At 35.8% G+C, this 24,106-nt stretch overlaps 2 protein-coding genes across 2 annotated transcripts; both read right to left on the reverse strand.

Annotated features, from left to right (window-relative positions):
• Positions 1 to 875: 875 nt before the first annotated feature.
• On the reverse strand, positions 876 to 3,016 carry LOC107197083 (T-cell surface glycoprotein CD1b4-like). Its single transcript, XM_049473123.1, has 2 exons — positions 2,746 to 3,016; positions 876 to 1,039 (listed from the first exon to the last, which is right to left on the reverse strand). The coding sequence occupies exons 1-2, from the start codon at positions 3,014 to 3,016 to the stop codon at positions 876 to 878; spliced, it is 435 nt and encodes a 144-aa protein (XP_049329080.1).
• Positions 3,017 to 7,996: 4,980 nt separating this feature from the next.
• On the reverse strand, positions 7,997 to 23,960 carry LOC125790050 (zinc-alpha-2-glycoprotein-like). Its single transcript, XM_049473160.1, has 5 exons — positions 23,746 to 23,960; positions 14,735 to 15,007; positions 11,745 to 12,032; positions 10,304 to 10,588; positions 7,997 to 9,676 (listed from the first exon to the last, which is right to left on the reverse strand). The coding sequence occupies exons 1-5, from the start codon at positions 23,807 to 23,809 to the stop codon at positions 9,618 to 9,620; spliced, it is 969 nt and encodes a 322-aa protein (XP_049329117.1). The 5' UTR covers positions 23,810 to 23,960; the 3' UTR covers positions 7,997 to 9,617.
• Between the last annotated feature and the right edge of the window lie 146 nt (positions 23,961 to 24,106).

The raw sequence follows: 24,106 nt of genomic DNA on the forward strand, positions 1-24,106 counted from the left end.
ATTTTATTATAAATATATAAGTCGTATTTTAGTAAACTATCGCTTTATGAGAGTAACATAATTTCAGTCCTCTGTATGTCCTGTTTCAAATTCAGTGCCAAAACAGATTATTTATACTGTTTATACAGTTAATTGGCTTGTATATTAATAAGATTCCACAATTTAGAAATTCTAGAAGCAGAAATGTATTTCACATCCTTAAAAACGTAGATTTAGACACCAAAATATTGATCAGTCAATCACATTCAGGGAAAACAAACACATAGAAAGGACTTTTTTTACACTGCAAAAAATCCATTGGCAAAAACTAGACAAAATCTATGCAAATTAAGACAAATATATGTATATTAAGCAAAACAATCTGGCAATGGGGTAAGCAAAATTTTCTTAGTAAGATTTCTTACAAAAAGCAATGGCAAAGTCTCAAAATGAGTGAAGAAACACCTAAATCAAGCAAAAAAGTCACTGTTTTTGAACACAAGAATCAGAATAACTTGATTGCTGCTTGATTGTGTGATTTATTTTGAGTTCAAATTACTTAAAAGATAAGGTACAAATTCTAAGTAAGAATGATTAAGATAATTATCCCTAAAATAAGCAAAATAATCTAATACTTACACAATGCTTAGTAAGACAAAAATCAGTCTTATCAGAGAAGAAAATAAGATTTATTGCCTTAAATTTAGAAAATTTCACTTGCTAAGATTTAGTTTTTTGCAGTGTGTGGTTTTTTTTTCCGCAAAACTAGGAGTTAAAAGAGGATTTGTGCCACAAAGTGAACGATTCTTTCACTATTTCACTGTATGCAGCACTATTAACACAACATAATGAATAAAGAGCGATCAGATTACACCGGATTACAGAACATTGGATTTTTACACTGAGTCACACAAAGACAAACAGGAACAAATCAGATCAGAACACACGAAGATAGCAGAGGCATCTTTTCTGTTTTCAACACAAAGACAACAACACACGAGTACAATGATCCCAATCAGCAAACCTACACTGAGCAGCAGCCAAAACACCCAGTGCACACCTTCAACAAAAAACAGAGAAAAAACATTAAAAACTCAATTAAAATTAAATCAATCCAGCAGCTGTTCCCTGATTAACATATAAAATTAATACACTTTAATTGTGCTTAAAACATATTAAGAAATGTCTAAGTATGCTGTAAATAATACAGATAAAACTGATTTACTTATATAAATGATATATATTAAAAGTACATTAGTATTATGCTTTTATTAAACGTTTGAAAGTCAACTTTGATCATACTTTTTAAAAGTACAATATAGTGCATTCAAAAAAATAGACTACTATGAAGTACACTTTAATACAGTTTAATATAATTCAATATACTTCTAAAATACTTATTTCCAGATATATACTTTTGTCATTTTTTAGAAAAGTGTGTTAAAAACAGCTGTTCTACTGTTACAGTAGTTCACTTAAAGTGAGCGTGAATGTATCATCATTTAACTTTTTTAGAAAGTAATTTAAATCACTACACTGGTAACATTTTCAAAAATATATTTATGTATTACATTAATATAACAGTTAAATGTATTTCAATACTCTGTAATTATAAATATAAGCAAATTATAGTATACAGTGTTAAATAACACATTTAAATGTCAAATAAAAAAAATAATAATACGTTTGTAACACGCTAAAAATTGTAGTGCAGTATATTAAAATTTATTTTTATACCCAACGTATAAAGTATACTAGAAGTGTGCTACACTATTAACAAAATACAGGAGCAAGAATCATATTTAACATATTTAACATCAATTCTTAGTACATATAATCTAATAAATCTGGTGTATAATAAATAGTGATACAGTTGTAATACTCATTATTAAATATATTATAATTTTACTGTAAACATATTTAAAATATGGGGTTACATACATGAAGTAGTTAAAATGTTTAAATGTTTCTTATTAAGTATATTTAAAATAGTTAGTTAGTTAACACTTAGCACAATTTAAATAATACTTTTTTTGTACTATTTATTTTTATATAATTAAAGTATAATAAGTACAAAAAAAGTTGTTCCATTTTATCACTCTTTAAATATACTGATTAATAATGTGCATAATAATACTTAGTATACTTTAATCTACTTTTTTATTTTATGAAAATGCTTTTACTTAATGAGTCTGAATGAGTCAAATTTGCATATTTAATAATGAACTTTTATGTGTTAAATTTATACTTAAAAAGTTTACTTTAAAAAAATGTGTAGCGATGAGATATATTGCTTTTGTTTTCCCCAGTTTTTACACACTCCTCAAAATGAAGGTGATGTTAAATCTATAATATTTTAATCACATTTTTAATATATTTTTATATTAGATGTTCAGTCAGACAGCTCACACAAATAAACTTAAATTATATTAAATAGTGGCGAAAATAACATACGACTAGTATACTCAATATGAATTTAGTGCTAATTTATATCATTTTAATTACAAATAATGTAGTTTGAATGTTTAAATGTTACTTAAGTATATTTAAAATAGTTCCATTTTAGTACAGTTAAGTTCACTTAGCACAACTTTTTTTATACAATTAAAGTATAATAAGTACAAAAAATTGTTCTATTTTATCACTCTTTAAATATACTGATTAATAATGTGCATAATAATGCTTAATATACTTTAATCTACTTTTTTCACTAGGGTTGTGTGGTTTTTGTATTTTTTCTCTTGTAACTGTAACGAAAATACTTACCTAAATGTACAATGATTGGTTCTTTGAGGGAGCTGTGAGTCACGTAACAGTCGTATTCATTCAGCTTCTCGTTCTCCAGAACCTCCAGGGTCTTGCTCAGATTGTAGGTTCCATCACCGCTGGGTCTGACTCCAGTGGATTTTATCTGATCTTCAGATATTGGAGCACCAGATTTCCTCAGAATCATCTTCAGGGATTTGGGGTAGAAGCCTGTGGCCACGCAGGTCAGGCTCTGCAGGTTCGGTCCAGGTGGAGGAGAGTCGATAAACATAGAAACCACTGGCGGATCTGAAACTGTGAGAAATAGTGATTAGAATCGCACCAGGAAGAACCCCAAACTTCAAACAGGAACACAGGATTTACAGTATTGTGTCTTTTTGTTGGATAAAGGCTTAAAACGATGAAAGTAAACCAACATAAATCTCAGTTACTGCCTTCTCTACTGGCCAGGGTGCTGCTATACCCCTAAAATCTGTCTATTTTAATTCACTATCCTCTTCTCTTACAGTGTATGACAGAAGTAAGTACACCCCCCACATTTCTGCAGATATTTAAGTTCATCTTTTGATGGGAAACACTGACAAAACGACACTTTGACTCAATGAAAAGTAGTCTGTGTGTAGCTTCATAATGACTTCTGAATATATTGACAGTTTTTTGGTTAAACACCGGATTTCTTTATAGTGGTTTATTCTACAAAAGCTGGATTAATCTGCTTTAACTGTTTCCTGTTCAGAAGCACACGCGCTGCGGGGTTTCCGTGAGCTGTATGGTACGTGACCCAAACCAAGGATCTGAAACCACAGAGCAAGCAAAGTGTGGAGGTGAGACAGGCCTGAGATCAGCTCTTACTCAAGATGTCTTCACCAACTGTAGAACCAGAAATCACGTGATATAGAAGAATTCTGGACAGAGAACTTTCTGATTAAACTTTACTACCATCATAAACAATAAAATAATGATTATCCTATTAAATATTAATTATTGCACACATTATTTTTATATTTATTCATATCTGAGACATTTCAGTAAATCACCATATACCAACAAAAAGTCTCTCTTTTAAGAGCAATCAGTTATTTTATATAAGATAAAAAAAAGAAAATGACATTAAATGTAAAATTGTTTTTGGCAGGCTGGTAGACACATTCATGAAATTATATAAAAATAAATACAAAACAAAATGCACACTATATATAGGGGAATTGTTTGTTTTGTTCTTTTTTATAATATTCACAGAAGAAGAAACAAATTACATTTAAAATTAATTTTCTTCACTATTGTGAGTTTTTTATATAGCACATTATATATTTTACACTGTAGACCAAATTAAAAAAAATAAAAGGGACAATTTATAATTTGCATAGCAACCACCACAGACACCATAGCAACCACCTAGCAACTGCTAAGCAACATCATAGCAACCACCACAGGCACCATAGCAACCACCTAGCAACTGCTGAGCAACATCATAGCAACCACCACAGACACCATAGCAACACCTTAGCAACCACCTAGCAACTGCTTAGCAACACCATAGCAACCACCATGGATACCATATCAACACCTAGCAACTGCTTAGCAAAACAATAGCAACCACCACGGATACCATAGCAACCACTTAGCAAACAGCTTAGCAACCACCATGTATATCATAGCAAAACCTTAGCAACCACCTGGCAACTGCTTAGCAACACCTTAGCAACCACCATGGATACCATATCAACACCTAGCAACTGCTTAGCAAAACAATAGCAACCACCACGGATACCATAGCAACCACTTAGCAAACAGCTTAGCAACCACCATGTATATCATAGCAAAACCTTAGCAACCACCTGGCAACTGCTTAGCAACACCTTAGCAACCACCACAGACACCATAAAAAAACACCATAGCAACCACCTAGCAACTGCTTAGCGGCACCATAGCAACCACCAATGATACCAAAGCAACACCTTAGCAAACACCTAGCAACTGCTTAGCAATGCCTTAGCAATCGCCATGGATACCATAGCAACCCCTTAGCAACCACCATGGACAGCATAGCAACTGCTTAGCAACCACCTAGCAACCATTTAGCAGCATCATAGCAACCACCAAGGATACCATAGCAACACCTTAGCCACTACCTCACAACCACTAAGCAACACCTTAGTAACCACCATGGACACTGTAGCAAGCGCCAGACAATAGCGATTGGTGGGAGCCATTTTTTGCTGTGCAGCCATCCTGCCTCATTCTGCCTCTCTGTTTATCTATTGATCTCTCTAGTAATTGTTAGATGTAACCCTTAGAATTATTAATATTAATTTGTATATTCTATTTTTTTATCAGCAACATTATGCAATGAAATATAATGAACATATAGTAAGTATACATATATTAAAACCACTAAATTCAGATGTGAAACTCCACCTTCTGCTCTTCTCTTTAGAGTCTGTTTTGCATTTTTTACACTTTACCACACAAACTACACTCAAACCGAGACTACAGAACGCTCACACCACAAATCCTCTTCTTCACAACCTCATTTATCACTAATGCAATAACTTTCATTTCTCTAAATAAAATAAAAGTGTTTAATCACTGGACACGTTCAGTGTTCTCTATTCCAGCATGAAAATCTACATTATTTTTGGAAGCTAATAAAAATCTGTGCAACAGTTCTAATATTAATATATTCTAATTGTTAAGAATTGTAAACCGAAACAAACAGATAGACCTGCGTTTACAGGATGGATAGAGTTCTTTAAAGCCGAGAAGTAAGGGACTGTCTACAAAGTGCACCACATATTATTACCCGTTTTAGCAAACAGAAAACATACACAGGTACATCAGGTTCTGAAAAACACATCTGTATTAATGAGAGCGCAACTGATAAAAACAGGAGTATATATTGTCTGTGTAAAAAATAAGCACATTTTTTCTATATACATTTTTTTCAAAATTCTCAAATTTTAAATTGCAATTTCAATTACAACTTTTTTTCTCTTTTTTTTTTTTTTGCACAAATAGAATGTAATGCCAAGTATACAAACGAACAAACAAACAAAAAATAAATCCTAAAAGAGCATTGTACAAAGTACTTTCCCTTTTAATTATAAGAGAAACTAAGAATATAAACAGACCAAGAACATAAACATAATAATATTAGTAATAATAATATAATTATAATATAAAATAATATATAATATATATATATATATATATATATATATATAATATAATTATAATATAAAAAAATAGTAGTAATAATATAAAGGTACTCAATATACATAATCAAAAAAATATACGCAAACTCATATTTAGTATTTGGATTAATAATAATATTAAGACACGTTCTGTGTTCATTTTTCTACCCTGAAAGTCTAAATTATTTTCATTAGAAGCTAATGTGAGATTTTCATATTTATTTATTTAGTTAGTTATTTATTTGAATGGTTGATCAGAAAGTTCTGCATTTATTATATACAATATTTTATTGTTAAATTACCTGTATTTCTTCTGCTTTTTTATCTTTAACCAGTTATAGTATTATTCTGAGATTCTGCAGGAGAAAACTTACCTCCATAACTCGGGAGAAAAACCCCAAAAACCAGCAAAACCCAAACCTCAGACTCCCCCATCAGCTCCACTGTCTCTCTGCTGATCCGCACTGGAGCAGGAACTGGTTTAACTGGTGCTGTTGGTGAGATCAGGGTCTGTACTGGTCGCTGGAGATGTACTGATAAATCACTTTCAGTTTAAAGAGGATTTTAAAGAATGATGAACCAATCAGAAACTCAATCATCAGCTGTTACCAGGTAGATTATAACGGTTTGTATATTATCTTTATATCAGTCTTCATTTTTATGACTTTGTTCAGATCTGGTTAAATAACCAAATATGTCATTTTTTACTTTAAAATATTTATGCAAAAATAATAACTAGAGCTGCCGATCGATTAAATACTAACATTCTGTGATTAATTGCGATTGATCACTGTAGAAAGTTGCTCTGGATAATCCTGGTGAAAAAAATATACTTAATTGTATTAGAACATATTGAAAAATGTCTAAGTATGCTGATTTATGTACTTATTTAAAATATATTAAAGGTACATTAATATTATGCTTGAATTAATTTTTTTTAGTAAACTTTGATCATAATTTTTAAAAAGTACTATATATTGTATTTTAAAAAATATATACTACTATGAAGTACACTTTTAGTTTAATGTAACTCAATATACTTCTAAAATACTTATTACTTATAAAATATTTACTTATTTACAAATATACTTTTGCACATTTCTAGACCACCTTTACATCTGTACACTCATTTATTTACCTCTAAATCACTTTTAGTGCATAAAATGACCTATTAATGTTCACAGATAAGAACAGATGACTTTAAGAAGGGGGGAGGGGGGGCTGTACACTCATTAATATTATGCAAAATATATATTATATTTAATATATTCAGGAATTCAACAGCATTTCAGCAACTGTGTTTAATACAGCTAGGGGGCAGCAAATACACACAGCCTTTATATTTACAATACAGGTGCCAAATCTATTGTATATTAAATGTTATATATTTAAAAACAATAGAATCTAAACTACATAAAACACAGAAAACTAAAGACAAGTGTGTATGCAAACACACACCTTTAGAATTTGAATAAAGTGCCAATTCTGCTGTATATACAATTTTATATATTTAAAAATGTATACGCACTTGTATTTAATTTTCTGTGTAATATAGTTTCAATTCTATTGATTTTTAAATATATTACATTTAATATACTATAGGCTTGGCTTGTATTGTAAATATAAAGGGTGTGTGTGTGTGTTTGCTGCCACCTAACTGTATTAAACACAGTTGCTGAAATGCTATTGAATTTGTGAATATATAAAATATAATATATAATAGAGTTCATAGAGTACTCAATTTGCATAATATTAATGGGTGTACAATAATACGTGCAACAACCAATTAAATGTACTTCATTACTGTCAATAATGCTAAAGATCTAAATCTAAAAAATGACATACTGTTATATCATTAATCTCCAAAAATACATACAGTCCTGAATGCAGGCGTGCAAATATCTGTTACAAAAATCAATTCCTTCAAAGATCTGATCTAAAACAGGATACTGACCCTATAAACCACCCTGGACTACCTGAGGAGCACACACTGGAGCTTTCTGAATGGATCTCGTATTAGAATTACAACTAAACAATAGAAAAGAAACAGACCACAATGATGGTGTAGATATTTTATTTATTATATTCTGAAATAAAATTCACAGAATAACAATGCATTAGTAATATACTGGATTAAATGCCTGCAGAGGCTGTGATTATATATATATGGGCCGTTCCATCGAATCAGTGCCATTTGCTTGTTGTAACTCTGAATTAAACCAAATTAAACTTAATGTTTTATCTTTTTTCAACTCTGAATCTAATAACACATATATTTAACTATTCATAACATGTACTGGTCAAACTCAGGCAGCTTTACTTCATTTTTTCTACAAGGTTTCTAATCTGAGTATTTTTACAAAACTCATAAATTTAAAAAGCATGTTTAAAAGCAAGTCCACTAATTCCTTTAATTTTCTCTCAAGAAAAACATTATTTTAAAGAAATAATTATAGACTGCATGTTGAAGTAATTGATATCTATGACCAAAAAAAAATACTCCTGTTACTGGCACTCACTCCTGTTACTGAAACTCACTCCTGTTACTGAAACTCACTCTTGTTACTGGCACTCACTCCTGTTACTGAAACTCACTCCTGTTACTGAAACTCACTCCTGTTACTGAAACTCACTCCTGTTACTGAAACTCACTCCTGTTACTTTTTATGTTATGAGTAACATGAATTAAAGTAACAAATACGTTTTTGGCATAGAATTAGCAAAAACATGAATGATAGCTAAATGGCGGCTATGCTAATAGCATGAGGACACTGAGCTCATTCTAGTGATTTTTTCCCCAAAATTTGTATTTTAAAGATAAAAAAATGGGATGTGTTGAGATTGAGCTCCTCAGTCATCATTACAATAAGATCAAATATACAGAAAAAAACTAACGAGGAACTTAATTCTGTTCTTCACATGATCTTCAGAACCAGAACCAGCTGATGTCACTTCCTGTTGTAGATGTGACTTCCTGTTGTAGAATGTTCCAGGTGTTTCAGATTCAGGGGTAATGTGTTACGGTAACAGGACTGAGTGAAACCCAGGGACACAACTAAATTGTGTATTTTAACTTAAATATTATGAATTTATTATGAAAAAATATTTTTAAAGCATAGATGGGATTTGGAGTCGCACAACAATGCTAAAGGATTTTAATCATTATATTTTATGGTAAAGTTTATAGTTAGAGAGTGGAAGTAACAGGTAACAAATGCTATTTTTTCAGTGTTGTAAGTAGATGTTAATAATTTTTTTAATTACATATTTTTCTTTTGGAATTAGGTCAATGTACAACACACTATGCTTAGTAATAAAATGTATTTTAAAGTTATTTTGTGTGCACATTTATACATGTCATTTCCTGGGGACAGTAATGGCACCTATTCAGTGGAATGACCCTTATATATGGCAGCAGTGTAAATAAAGGTATGTATAATTTCATGCAGATTTTGTGTTTAGAAGATATAAAAGCACATCAGGACTATTTTAAAATCCTAAAATCTTGTTTAGATGTATATGTTCGTAGTTTAAATGCATTAATTCCACAATAAGTATAAGTAAACTTATTTGAATTATTTCAATAGAAAAAAGACAGCTCAGTTTCAGTAAATGGTGATTATTTTTCTTAATCTGACCATGTTTCACCCCATTAATCACCATCAGGTGAGCAGAAGCTTAAAAGGATGGAAGCATTTCTAACTCTTCTGGGAGATCGGTGTTGATTGGTGCTCCACCTGAAAAGAAAAAGTATAAAAAAAGTTACTGGGAGATTTGTATAAAAAAAATAAAAAAAAAGAATTACAGGGTAGTTAATTCTGAAACAAAAACAACAGATTAATTGCATGCAAACTTTTTCTAAACTTGGTTCTAAAGTTTTAAACTTCAATAAGGGTGAGTTTCCCAATAGCGATAAATTTTAGCAACAACAAAAAAAAAAAAAATAAGAAAGGACTGGAAAATAATGATTTTGCTGAAATTTCCCTTTGTAATCTGTTAAAATGTTTGAAATACAAAAAAAAAAAAAAAAAAAGAATATCTCCACCCTGCAACAACCACGTCTAATAATACAGCATTTGTTCACTATTAGAGGAACGTAAACAAAAGCTCACCAGAGAAACATTTTATTTACATATTCATTTTTTTATTTTTATCGTTCATAATAGTTCAAACAACCTCACGGGCCAGATGCAATTTCATGCAATGTGCTTCGCCTATTGCCGACCCTTTCTCAATGCAATTACAAATTCTCACCAAAAATCTAGGGAATGTCACTTTAATTTTGGAGAAAGTTCATGCAGTACTTAAGAAATGGACGTTTTTTACAGAGAATGACAAATGTTTAAAAAATCTGATATATTTACCCAGTTTTTTAATGACTGGTTCTTTGAGGGTTCTGTGAGTCACGTAACACTCGTACTGGTCTTTCTCAGCTCCCAGTATCTCCACACTCTTCCTCAGCTGGTAGGTTCCATCATCATTGGGTCTGATTCCAGAAGATGTGATCAGATCTTCAGATAGAGGTGAGCTGGATCTTCTCCAGATCACTGTCGCGTCTTTGGGGTAGAATCCAGTAGCCAGGCAGGTCAGCGTCAGCTTACTCGAGTCACTTACTGATGGTTTTGCGAAAACTTGAACATCCAGTGGTGCTAAGAAAAAAGGAAACATACCGTGAAAATAAGTGCAGTTGCATTTAAACGTATGTGAACCCTTTGGGATTATACTTGGATTTCTGCATAAATTGGTCATTAAATGTGTTCTGATCTTCATCTAAGTCACAACAATAGACAAACACAGTCTGCTTAAACTAATACCACACATGTGTTGTGATGTGATGTGATTAACGGATGTGTTGGTTAAAGCTGCCCCGCCCTATAAAAACACACACCAGTTTTGAGTTTGCTGTTCTTAAGAAGCATTGCTTGATGTGAATCATGCCTCACACAAAAGATCAAGCTCTCAGAAGACCTACGATCAAGAATTGTTGACTTGCATGAAGCTGAAAAGGGTTACAAAAGTATCTCTAAAAGCTTTGATGTTCATGTGTCCACGGTAAGACAGACGCTCTACAAATGGAGAAAGTTCAGCACTGTTTCTGCTGCTCTCCCTAGGCGTGGTAAAGTCCTGTAAAGATGACTGTAAGAGCACAGCGCAGCATGAGGTAAATCAATGAGGTGAGGAAGAATCCTAGAATGTCGACTGAAGACTAAATACAGAAATCTCTGGCACATGCTAACACTTAGAACCATCTGTCCTCCAACTGAAGCTCAACAGAGGAAGGATGATGTAACAGAAAAACGACCCAAACATAGAAGTAAATCAACAACCGAACGACTTCAACAGAAGAAAATGAATAAATACTCCTACTGGAGAGTCCTGACCTCCTGAACCCAGTTGAGATGCTGCGGCATCATGACCTCAAGAGAGCGATTCACACCAGATATCCCATAATATTATAGCTGAACTGAAACAGTTTAGTGAAGAGGAATGATCCAGAATTCCTCCTGACCGTTCTGCAGGTCTGATCTGCAGCTACAGGAAACCATTGGTTGAGGTTTTTGCTGATAAAGGAGGATCAACCAGTTATTAAATCCAAAGATTCACATACTTTTATTTACTCTCACTGTGAATATTAACATGTATTTTTTTGTGGTTTTAGTTTAATCAGACTGTGTTTGTCTATTGTTGTGATGTAGATGAAGATCAGAACACATTTAATCACCAATTTATGCAGAAATCCAAGTATAATCCCAAAGAGTTCACTTACTTTTTCTTGCAGCTGTATATAAACACCCTGAGACTCACCGGCTTTCTGCAGTGATTCTTTTCTGTACTCCAGGAACTTGGTGAGCAACAGCACACACTCTTTCTCCAGGTAGCCCTTGGTGTACTGTCCCAGGATGGCCACAGAATCCCATTTCCTCTTGGTTGGTTCAGCTTGTGGAACTGAAGTGATCCAGAGCCTGTTTTCAATATCAAAGGAGAGAAAATCTGATCCATCATAACCGAACTCACTAATCCCTCTCAGAAACTTCACCTCTCCACTGGACTCCTCGATCTCACAGCCGTATCTCCACTGAAGAACATGAAGATCTGAAATTAGAACAGAAAAGACCCATAATCACAGCATAAAACATTAAAAAACATACAGTGGATACAAATAATTATCAACACACACATGGAACATATTGTTGGTTTACTGATGTTAAAGAAAGAAAAAACCACAATGGTCACTGAAATAATAAATACAAGTTTAACAAACTCCTCCAGCTGTCTCAGGTTTGAACAGACTGTTTTTGGGTCATTGTCTTGTTGATGGACCCATAACCATGAAGAGTAACACAGCCCATCACCCTGAACACACCCTGATCCCCACTGTGAAACATGGTGGTGGCAGCATCATGGTTTAGGCCTGCTTTTCTTCAGATGGTTAAAATTGATGGGAAGATGGATGGAGATAAATAAATACAGGATCATTCTAGAAAGAGAAAACCTGTTGGAGTCTGTAAAAGACCTGAGACTGAGACGGAGATTTATCTTCCAACAAGACAATGATCCAAAACATAAAGCAAACTCTACAATGGAATAAACAAATAAATGTATCCAGGTGTTCGAATGGCAGAAAGTCGAATTCCAGACCTGAATCTAATGGAGAATCTGTGGAAAGAGCTGAAAAAAACTGCTGTTCATCACAAACCAACGCTCTCCGTCCAACCTCACTGAGCCCCAGCTGTTTTATAAAGAAGAATGGGCAAAAATTTCAGTCTCTCGATGTGCAGAACTGATAAAGACAAACCCCAAGAGACTTGCAGCTGTAATCACAGCAAAAGGTGGCACTACAGAGTATTAACACATGGGGCTGAATAATATTGCACGCCCCACTTTTCAGTTTTTTATTTAAAAAAAAAGTTTACAATATCCAATAACTTTTGTTCCACTTCACGATTGTGTCCCACTTGTTGATTCTTCACAAAAACAAATTACAATTTCATATCTTTATATTTTGAAGCCTGAAATGTGGCAAAAGGTTGAAAAGATCAAGGATGAATACTTTTGCAAGGCACTGTATATACTCAGGTCGAGGAGGTGAAAAAAAATGCCAGGCTTTGGTTTGCTTTTGCTGTTTTTTTTTTGCAGCTATAGCTGCACAGCTGCACTAAGAGATAAAGTGTGAGTACAAGAGAGAAGCACGTAGCGCTAATGCTAAGTGGAGTTATAAGTCATAACTAAGTTTTGGGAGTGATCCACGCCCTCACTCCTCCCACTTCCTTCCCTATTTAAACAGTCACTTCCTCTCTACCTGCTCATTGAACAAACCTCGCACCCACCTCCTCCCCATCTTCCTCCTTCCTCGTGTTTCTCTTCGTTTGAGGGGGGGCTTCGGCTTCACGCTTTACAGCGAAGCTGCCCCGAACTCCACCCCAATACTCTGAGTTCGCTCCCCCTCTTTTCTTCTTCTTTGCCCAGTCAAGGGCGTGGGTCAATACTAGCAAATGCTAATGTGTAAAAGCAAAAAGACGCATTAATTCAGATTGACTGTTCACATTCATGTCGGATTTTGCATGTTCACACAGCCATGAAAAAATCAGATCTGAGACACATTTAGCAAAAGAAATCTGCTTTGAATCACTTCAGCTTGGTAATGTGAACGTAGCCTTGTTGGCTTTTCAATATGCTTTCTGGCAAATTCCAGTCTCACCTTTTTATGATTCGTCCCCTTAACAGTGATTTCCTTCCTCCTAAGTCATGTTTTATTGAATTCACTTTTACTAAAACAGTGTCTTTTTTTGTGATCTGACACTTTGATGTACTTTGATATTGGATTTTATCTCTGAATCTCTGTAGAAGTTGTTCTGGGCTCTTTGATTAGCGGTCGTATTAAACGTCTCCTCGATCTGTCATCAGTTTTCCTCTTACGGTCACGTCCAGGGAGGTTAGCTACAGTTCAGAAGACGGTTTTATAGCTTTTACCACTGATAAGTATTTACCTTTTAATGTTCCAGGTCAATTTGACTTGTTTTAAAGTTTGAAAATCTAAGAAAAATAGTATTTTTTTAGTATGAAACGTCTTCTGCTTGCCTTAATTAGACTAATCAACATATAAAATGAAAATGAATTATCTCACATATTTGCAACCACCCCCTACAAAAACTAAAACTAAAACACAATTGCAGTGTTATGTTTCAGTGTTGTGTAAAACTATTGTGTTTTATATCTCTGTAGGTCTTTTAAAAGTAATAAAGTAGGGAACATTAAGAAAGTTTGAACAGGTATTTGTTGTATTTTAATGAAAAACGAGTAAATTATCCTAATTGAAACATTACCACCTGTTAAAGGTAAAAAAAAACATTGCACTAAATATTGATAGAACAATTAGTAATGGATTTAGTAATAAAATATATTCACACTGCTTGTTAGGATTTTTTGGGGTTTCAGACGTCTTTTTGTTAATTTAACACAAACTGGTTTAAAATGACCTTGGAACACCATTGCTGTTCCTGACGAACATAATAGGAGGGTTAAAATGGGCAGATTGACTGATTTTGAAGACGAGTTTAAAGACACCTGTGATGCTTATTACAGTTTAACATTCCCAAATTATTTCCAATCTTTTCAACGGGAACCATCATTTTAATCCAAGATTCTGCTGATTTTCATTAGCTGATTTTTAGTTTTAGTTAGTTAGTTAGTTAGTTTTCTTCTCAGCTATTTTTTGTGACCATTTCTAGGTTTTCCTTTCTTTACCTGCAGGAAACCAACAGTTTGTCCACTTGTGTAACTGATGAATCACTAACCCGTGCTATTGTGGTTCATCCTCTGCATCAGAATATCCACGTTGACCTTGAACCACTGTTCTTTACTCTTGCGAGACTGGGTTCCTTTTTCCCAGTAATCTTCCTGCATCTTCTCCATCATCCAGCTCTGTTTAGGAATCTTCTTCTGCTCCTTACTGTTGTAGTAGTCGATCTCTCGGTCACACAGCAGCCCCAGAGCTGTGAACTCGTAGATTCCTGGTAGATCCAGGTCTTTGTTGAGGCCGGTGTAAATGTAGTACAGGGAGTGTCTCTCTGGAGGAGAGATGGAGAAACAGGTTACAGACCTCAAAAAAACAGAGCAAAGGACTTAGTTTGTCTGAAAAATCATACAGTAGCAAGAGAAAGTATGTGAATCCTTATACTAAGGGATTATACTTTGATTTCTGCATAAATTGGTCATTAAATGTATTCTGATCTTCATCTAAGTCACAACAATAGACAAACACAGTCTGCTTAAACTAACACCAGACAAAACAAAATTATATATCTTTGCATGGTTTTATTGAACACAACATGTTAACATTCACACAGTGAGGGGGATAAAAGTATGTGAACCCCTAGACTAATGATGATCTTTTCTAAGAGCTAATTGGAGGCAGGTTGTGATGAGATTAAAGGATGTGTTGGTTTAAGCGGCAGTTTTGAGTTTGCTCTTCTTAAGAAGCTTGATTGCTTGATGTGAATCATGCCTCACACAAAAGATCAAGCTCTCAGAAGACCTGCGTTCAAGAATTGTTGACTTGCATGAAGCTGGAAAGAAAGGGTTATAAAAGTATCTCTAAAAGCCTTGATGTTCACGTGTCCACGGTAAGACAGACGCTCTACAAATGGAGAAAGTTCAGCACTGTTGCTGCTACTCTCTCTAGGCGTGGTAAAGTCCTGTAAAGATGACTGTAAGAGCACAGCACATGCAAAATGATCAATGAGGTGAGGAAGAATCCTAGAGTGTCAGCTGAAGACTGAATACAGAAATCTTTGGCACTTGCGAACATCTGTCTGCCACCTGAAGCTCAACAGAGGATGGATGATGCAACAGGACAACGACCCAAAATCAACAACCGAACGACTTCAACAGAAGAAAATAAATACTCCTTCTGGAGAGTCCTGACCTCCTGAACCCAACTGAGATGCTGCAGCATCATGACCTCAAGAGAGCGATTCACACCAGATATCCCATAATATTATAGCTGAACTGAAACAGTTTAGTGAAGAGGAATGATCCAGAATTCCTCCTGACCGTTCTGCAGGTCTGGGGTGCGTTTCCCGTACAACGACGGAGCCTAGCATTGAACTAACGTGGTACGATGCATCGTTAAACTAACTAACATCTGAAGTACGACCGTTTCCCGAAACCATCGTACTTTGTTGGTACCACAGAAGTCTGAACTATGTTGGTTTGAACCACCGTGGTCTTAACTAAGGTGTTTCCAGATGTGTTCGGCCAGACTTTCCCAGCAGAAAACGTGCAAAACTCACAATCTGTCAAATATTATGCCAAAAATATGTTACTAATATATAATTTAGGCTATTTATATTGTAATTATCACAAGAACATAACGGACAACAATACTATTAATAAAATAACAATGAACTGCAAGTACAATGTACACAATAATTGCTATATAATAATTCTAATTTGTAACAGACAGTGTTACCTAAAAAAACATACACATATTTGCTATTGCAATATTTTTTTTAAATAAAATAATCGCCATTCTGAATGAGTCTTATTAATATAAGAACTGAGAAATGTGTGTTACTCAGTGCCTCAGCAGGGTGAGCTCGACAGCGGCCGGTGTTCTGTCGAGTTGTGCTACCTATCGAAATGTGCTTCTCAACTCCAGTGCGCATGCGCGGATACAATATTTTTTTTTGTAATTATAATTTTTTATGGTAAATCTGTTCTTCTTTGGTGCATTAAACAACCGGAACCCCCTTGCTTTTTTACAAATGCGTAAATGAGGGTTAATAATAATAAAAGTAATAATAAGTGAGCATATCCTACCGAAAGCATGTTTAATATTGGGCTTTTTCTGTCAATTTTCACGTTTCCATATAAACTAGGGTAGCACGGTTTGACAGGGTAGTACAACAGAGATATAGAGATTTTATACCTTTTTTATGTTTATTTCATGGCATTTCAAAAATATCTATTATTGTTGCCTATACATATTTATTTTCTGTTATATACATTATTAAACAAAGACTAATTGATAACATTTGTATAGGCCTAGAAACACACACGTGGTAAATGATACATTCTCTGGCCCTGTTAACTCCAGGGTAGTAATTAGGTAACTCAATGCATCTGCTTTTTGTTAACACCCTATAGTATTTAAGCTCTAGTGCTAAAGGCCGGTTGTCCTATAGGCCTAAGCACCAATGGCAAGAAAGCCACAATTTTCAGCCAGGGAACTTAGTGTGCTGGTAGATGAGGTCTACCTACACCGGCACACAATTTTCTCGAAGCTCAAAAATAATGTGACAAATGCTGAGAAAAAAAAAATATGGCAAGATATATCTGAAAAGGTGAATGCAGTGGGTCATGGATGGAGACGCACTGCAGAGGACGTGAGGGGCAAATGGAGAGACTACTCCAGTGTTACGAAGAGGAAGGCTGCAGCTCTAAGGAGAGAACAACAGCGGACTGGTGGTGGGAGCATCAGTTTGCCCCCTCTTACCCCTGAGGAGGAGAGAGTTGTGGCCATCCTAGGCCCAGAAGTGCTGGAGGGAGTCCCAGGGGGCATAGATGTGTGTGGCTTGCACACCTCACAGACTTCAGCCCCCCCCCCCCCACCTCCTCCTGGCCCTTTAACATCTGTTTCTCTGCAGGCCCAGGCCCCCTCAACATCAGCCGTCCCAGCCCAGGCCCCCTCAACATCGGCTGTCCCAGCCCAGGCCCCCTCAACATCAGCCGTCCCAGCCCAGGCCCCCTCAACATCATCTGTCCCAGCCCAGGCCCCCTCAACATCAGCCATATCAGCCCAGGATCCCTCTACATCAGCCATATCAGCCCAGGATCCCTCAACATATGGCGCACCCTGCTATGGCCGTCAGTCCTCAAGGTCTGCTCTGTCCCCTGAACCCTCGGAATCCCCTCAGTCTGGAAGCTCTTGCACCCGTTCTGCTGCCTCACCACTGCGCCCCTCACTCACCCAGACTCGCCGGCGCAGAACCATCAGGTGCCAGTGCAGTGAAGAGCTTCTCAGGTCTGAAGGGGAAAAAATATCAGTTCTGAGGGGCATCAGGGAAGAACTGGCAGCCCTGAGGGGAGAGATGAGGAGACAGCACGAGGAGACAATGGCCTACCGGAGGGAAAAAATGGCCTTACTGGTCCAACAGGCCAGCAGGCCCAGTGTCACTATGTACATCCCCACCTCTGAGAGTAAGTTAATATTGCAATGTCCTTGCATTATATAATTTGCTGGTTGCATAAAGACTAATTACTCATTTCATGTTTACAGACCCTGAGTGACCCTTCTGCAACCCCATCCTTTTTTTGTTTTAAAAGGCCTGGAAATCGGGCCCACATGCCTCTCAAAATCCAACCCCTCGTCCTAGTCGTGGGAGGTGGAAACAGACGCAGTCTGGCCAACGGGGCTCTGGTGCATTAAAATGTTGAAAGCATTTGTATGAAGTGATGATTAAATTTGTACACCTGTATCCATGAAACCAGACATTCTGACATGTTTTTCTAAGTAAATGCAAGTATTTTATTGCATCTCCAACTACTAGATTATAAACCCCCCTCCCCCTAGATTCTAAATACCCCCCAGTATGATTTAATTATTTAAAATAATATGTTTGAAAAAAGAATACAGGGACAGGATGAGAAATACTTTTCTATAAAAGTGTAGAGGGAATGATGTTTGCTCCTTTGTTCCTTTAATCAACATGTCTCTGCTGTGCACAACATATCCTACTGCACAATGCTTTTTTAATGGTCACACATACCACCAAACCATCAGGTATAAAGAGAAAAGGCTTAGGATAGCTAATAAATAATTAAAATATTTTGTATAAATGGGTATAAAGAATGTGTCTACAACCAATAATAAATAAATACAGTGGTCATTTTATTCATTCACACTAATTGCTGCTTTTAACACTTTCACCTGATGATGTAGAATAACCAATGAGCACTGCCTATCAATTAACTCCAAGTATTTCCTGTTCCCTATATATGATGCAGACACATGTGAGGCCCTTGGCACAATGGCAGCATTACAGCGCATCATTGAACTTAATCGCCAGCGTAGGCGCCGTAGTGAGGTGGTATATATGAATGCTTTCATACGCACCACCTTTAACCCCCTTGAGGTCCTTTCAGATGAGGCAATCATCCGAAAATATCGCCTCTCTCGAGCAGCTATTGAGGAGTTGCTTCATTTTGTTCATCCTCATCTGTTGAGGGCCACCAGACGCAACTACGCTTTAAGTCCAACAGTGCAGTTGTTAGCCGCGCTGCGTTATTATGCCTCAGGTAGTTTTTATGAGGTACTGGGAGATGGACTGGGTCTCAGTAAATCGTCTGTGAGCAGAGCTGTAACAGCTGTAACCCAGACACTGTTACAGCTTAATGAGAGGATGACCTTTCCGAGTTCTGCAGAAGACATTGCCAGGGTTAACCACAGCTTTCATGCTATTGCCAACTTCCCACAAGTCATTGGTGTGATCGATGGCACCCTGATCCAAATTGCTAGGCCATCTCTCAATGAACCAGCCTACTTCTCCCGGAAAGGATACCCTGCTCTGAATGTCCAGGTGGTGTGTGACTCTCAGGGTGTATTTACAGACATCGTAGCCAAGTGGCCAGGGAGTACTCATGACTCATTCATCTGGGCCAACTCTGCTCTCTGTCAGGTGGCAGAAGGTGGTGGTTTTAAGGGCAGCTGGCTCCTGGGAGACAGTGGCTACCCTTTGCGCCCCTACCTACTCACACCCATCCAGCAGGCACGCACTGAGGCAGAAGAGCGGTACAACAGTGCTCATACCCAAACTCGTGCTGTGGTGGAGAGGGCCATTGGTCTGTGGAAGCAGCGTTTCCGGTGTCTGAGCAGGTCTGCTGGTGGCCTACAACTGCATCCCACAAAATGCTGTGCTGTGGTGGTGGTAACAGCACTGTTGCACAACACTGCCCTGAAGGCAAATGTGCAGTTGCCAGAGGATGAGTACATGCCTGTCGAGGATGCTGAGGATGCTGTGTTTGATCATCTACAACCAGGGAATCCTGCAGGCCAACAAATAAGACAGCAGCTAGTTGAAAATATGTTTGGACTGTAACATGTTATGTTTCCTTTCTTTACCTAATTATTAAATGTCTCTATAATTTTCACTTTTGTTTTAAGAAACTTTTTCCTTTGTTTTTCTTGTTATGAATATATTATTAAAAGACACGTTCTTGCCTACTGTATAGATATTTTTTTCAGCTGGGTACAAACAATGTAAATGTACCCTCAAAGGTCCGTAACGCACAGGTGTGTACGTTAAAGCCATTTTAAAGCAACTCCCCAGTGACTGTTTGGTACCCTTTTTCAGAGAGTGCATATAGTACAGTGGGTGTAAAAAATATACTAAATCATAAAGGTTCACAGCACTAAGGTATCTTTACGCAAGAGATGCTTGCTTCAATAATTGACATATATATTTCCAAGACTGTAAAATACATTTGAGGTTGAAGACATACACTAAAAATGGCCAATTTTCTTACGTTTTCTAAATACATTTGAGTATTGCATTAATTTATTTGCCCTGGGCACACATGGGTAAAAGTGAAGTGACTTAATAATTGTAATAAACACAAACAGTACTAAAATAATTAGGTACATGTTCAAAACATTGACATCTTAAATCCTCGTGCAGCAATATTAATGATTTATCAGCTTTCTGAATCCTACCCTCCCATCGTCTGCACTTTGCGTCACTGATGACGCAATCACCAGGAACTAAGCTCCTAACGACAGGTCTAGAGCTGTAGTTGGAACGAAGCAGCTGAACCACAGTAGTTGCGAACATTCGCTGGAACTACGGTTTTGGGAAACACCTGAGTAGCTTAACTAAGGTTCGCACTATGCAAGTTACTAACGTGGTTACCTCCATAGTTCCAACCACGCTTTTGGGAAACACCTGCGTCGCAGCTGCATCGTCCAGACTATGTAAGTTGCTAACGTAGTTAGCAACTGAGCTTTTGGGAAACGTACCCCCGATCTGCAGCTACAGGAAACCATTGGTTGAGGTTTTTGCTGATAAAGGAGGATCAACCAGTTATTAAATCCAAAGATTCACATACTTTTCCCCTCGCTGTGAATATTAACATGTTGTGTTTAATAAAATCATGCAAACATATGTTTTTTGTGTGGTTTTTGTTTAAGCAGACTGTGTTTGTCTATTGTTGTGACTTAGATGAAGATCAGTGTCAGTTATGACCCAGGCAGGGAGACGAGGAGACGGACGCAAGTGCAGGTAGGGTGAAAATAAATAATAATTTAATAAATAAATAACAAATAAACAAAGAAACAAGGAACGAGTAACACGAAACAAAGAAACACAAATAACCAAAACAAACGAGCGATAATAATAAACAAACCAAACAGGGCAGGGAAATATAAACAATAAACTAATAAACACAAAGCAGGGGTATATACAAGGAACTAGGGAACACTTAAATAAACAAGAAACTAGAAACATTAAACAAGAGATAAACAAAGGACAAGGGCTAAAGCTAAGAAAACGAGGGCTAGGCTAGAAAACACGAGAATGACAAAACAACAGAGGAAGGTGCAAAGACCGACGGAGACAAAGTGGCACAGGGGATCTATTTAAAGAAACAGGAAACACACTAGAATCGGAAACACCTGGGGAAGGGGCGGAGCTACAAATGAGAAATACGTGGTGGAAATCTACTGACAAGAGACACAGAGGAGTACAGGTCACGTGGGGAAAACACAGAGAGACATGAGAGAGGGCTAAGACGTGACAATCAGAACACATTTAATCACCAATTTATGCAAAAATCCAAGTATCCAAAGGTTTCCAAATAAATTCTGTATAACAACATAAAAAAAATATGTGGTAGTTTTTCTGGATGTTTGGAGAAAAATTAACAGTTCTGATCTATATCTGTAAATTAACTGAGATTAAAACTACGTGGGTATATATAATGCAGAGTATAAATAATTATAAAACTTATAAGTAAGCTTTTTCTCCAAAATATCTCTGGAAAAACAGAATTTAAGTAAGATTTCCCTCATACCTTAATTTTCCTTTTGTTATAGAATACTTCCTTCAATATGTTTATTACAACAGTTTTCACTCCTTGAGTCTCACCATTAATATAAAGTAAAGGTTTAAACTTGCAGGCTTTGTAAAACTGTTATAGATATTTAAACTCAACCAACCAATTTTAAATGTATTATATATATATATATATATATATATATATATATATATATATATATATATATATATATATATATATATATACAGTAGACTGTTATGTACTACATAAATAGTGGAAAATCCACCTGCATGTAAGCTACTTTTTTCCATCAGAAAGTAAAAAGCACAGGAAAATAATTATAACCATCATCAATTTGTCACTTTTAGCATGAAATGTTTACTTAATTGTAATCAGGACTGAAACAAGACATTTCTTCTGTTTCTAGAACTGATTAAACAGCGTGTTTTAAACAGAGTAGCACTGTTAGCCCTCTCCACCAAACAAGAACAGCATGAAATAATATTAAAACTAAAACACAGTATCAGTAAAATCAGATTTTACAAGCCCCAGACTCAAATGTGGTTTCAATTTGGAGCAATATACTGCAAGCTAAGCTTACAAACAGCCATATTTTACACTTAACATGATATATTTACACATTTAACCTGATCGCTAATGCTAATCGCAAATGCTAATCGCTGCTAGCTTCCGCCTGCTAGCCTTCAGCTTTAGCAGTTAAAACAAACACTTAAACCCAATTTATCGCCTAGGAAAACATACAGAGTCTGGTTTGAGCTCAGAGGAGCTCCGGCACAGACACGAGAAACACCACTATTCCTCCTATTACACCTCAATGCAGCGCTGCAGTGAGTTTCAAGCTGTAATTTCACTTCTTTAAAAATATAAAAAATCAAGGAAATCCTACCTAGTGTGCCTTTAATGTGAACTAATGAATCACTTTGCTAAAAATGTACAAAAGTATATTTGGAAATTAGTATTTTCGAAGTATATTGAACTTCATTAAACTGGATGTGTGCTTCATAGAAGTCTATTTTTTAAAAATACACTATATTGCAATTTTTAAAAAGTATGATCAAAGTTTACTTTCAAACATTTGATGAAACTTAACATTAATGTACTTTTAATATACTTTAAGTAAATACATACATCGGTTAGCATATTTACAGCATACTTACACATGTCTTAATATGTTTTAAGTACAATTAAGTATATATATATATATATATATATATATATTTTTTTTCACCAGGGTAGTGTATGGTAATTTGTAGACGGTGCCTTAAGCTGGTAACTGCGACATAAGTACAGTTCAAACAACAGGATCTCTGCAGTTAAATATATATATATATATTTCCAGTGTAAACGCAGTAAAATCTGCTTGTTTTGATTGCCAATGATTTTGGTAGTACTTTGCTAAAAGTTGCAGTTTTTTTGCTGAATAATAAAAAACTGTACAGGAAACTTTTGTGGATTTGCGATTGTGAAACTAACTTTACTGCAGTGATTCACAAATAACGGTTTACTGGAGACCGTTAGAATCTGGATTTAGAATAAAACCCTGGATTATTGTTTTTAAAAGTGTAATAATTAAAGTGTTAGTTTTAAAGTTCGGTCTTATTTTTATTTTGTTCAGATTTCTGTTAAATCTTTACTTTCGTTTACTCTTAACGTCTCACACACACACACACACACACACACACACACACACACACACACACACACACACACACGCGCGCACATACGCACTTACCTCCGAGTGTAGAAAGGACGATTGTAGTCAGTAGAAAAACACACACTGCTGTAGAGACCCCCATCTCCTCCTTCTGATCTTTAAATTGGGTTAAAATTTCATAAAAAAAAAAACTGATTTCAGTAAATAAAGTTCAGCAGATCAGATCAGATCCTTCCCGATGTTCCTTCTGAGTGTCCAGCTCCCTCCCACTCTGCACTCTGAGGGGCTGGACCAGTGCACACTGTGTTTTATCCCTAAAAAAACAAAATACAGCCCCTTTATAAACCCAATATATCATTAATAAGAGCCTACTTCAGTTTCTGAATCAGTTTCTCTGATTTTGCTATTTATAGGTTTATGTTTGAGTAAAATGAACATT

Source organism: Astyanax mexicanus, unplaced genomic scaffold (assembly GCF_023375975.1).
Source record: "Astyanax mexicanus isolate ESR-SI-001 unplaced genomic scaffold, AstMex3_surface scaffold_34, whole genome shotgun sequence".
In the NCBI taxonomy this organism is placed as follows: Eukaryota; Metazoa; Chordata; class Actinopteri; order Characiformes; family Acestrorhamphidae; genus Astyanax; species Astyanax mexicanus.

Bases quoted from the DNA above. Each gene is read 5' to 3' on its own strand.
- LOC125790050 (XM_049473160.1), bottom strand. From the start codon at position 23,809: ATGGGGGTCTCTACAGCAGTGTGTGTTTTTCTACTGACTACAATCGTC. The intron at 12,033-14,734 runs GTTAGTGATTCA...TTCTAATTTCAG, and splicing joins GATGAACCACAATAGCACGG to ATCTTCATGTTCTTCAGTGG. The intron at 10,589-11,744 runs GTGAGTCTCAGG...CTTTTTTCTTAG, and splicing joins AGAATCACTGCAGAAAGCCG to CACCACTGGATGTTCAAGTT.
- LOC107197083 (XM_049473123.1), bottom strand. From the start codon at position 3,016: ATGTTTATCGACTCTCCTCCACCTGGACCGAACCTGCAGAGCCTGACC. The intron at 1,040-2,745 runs GTAAGTATTTTC...TTTTTGTTGAAG, and splicing joins ACCAATCATTGTACATTTAG to GTGTGCACTGGGTGTTTTGG.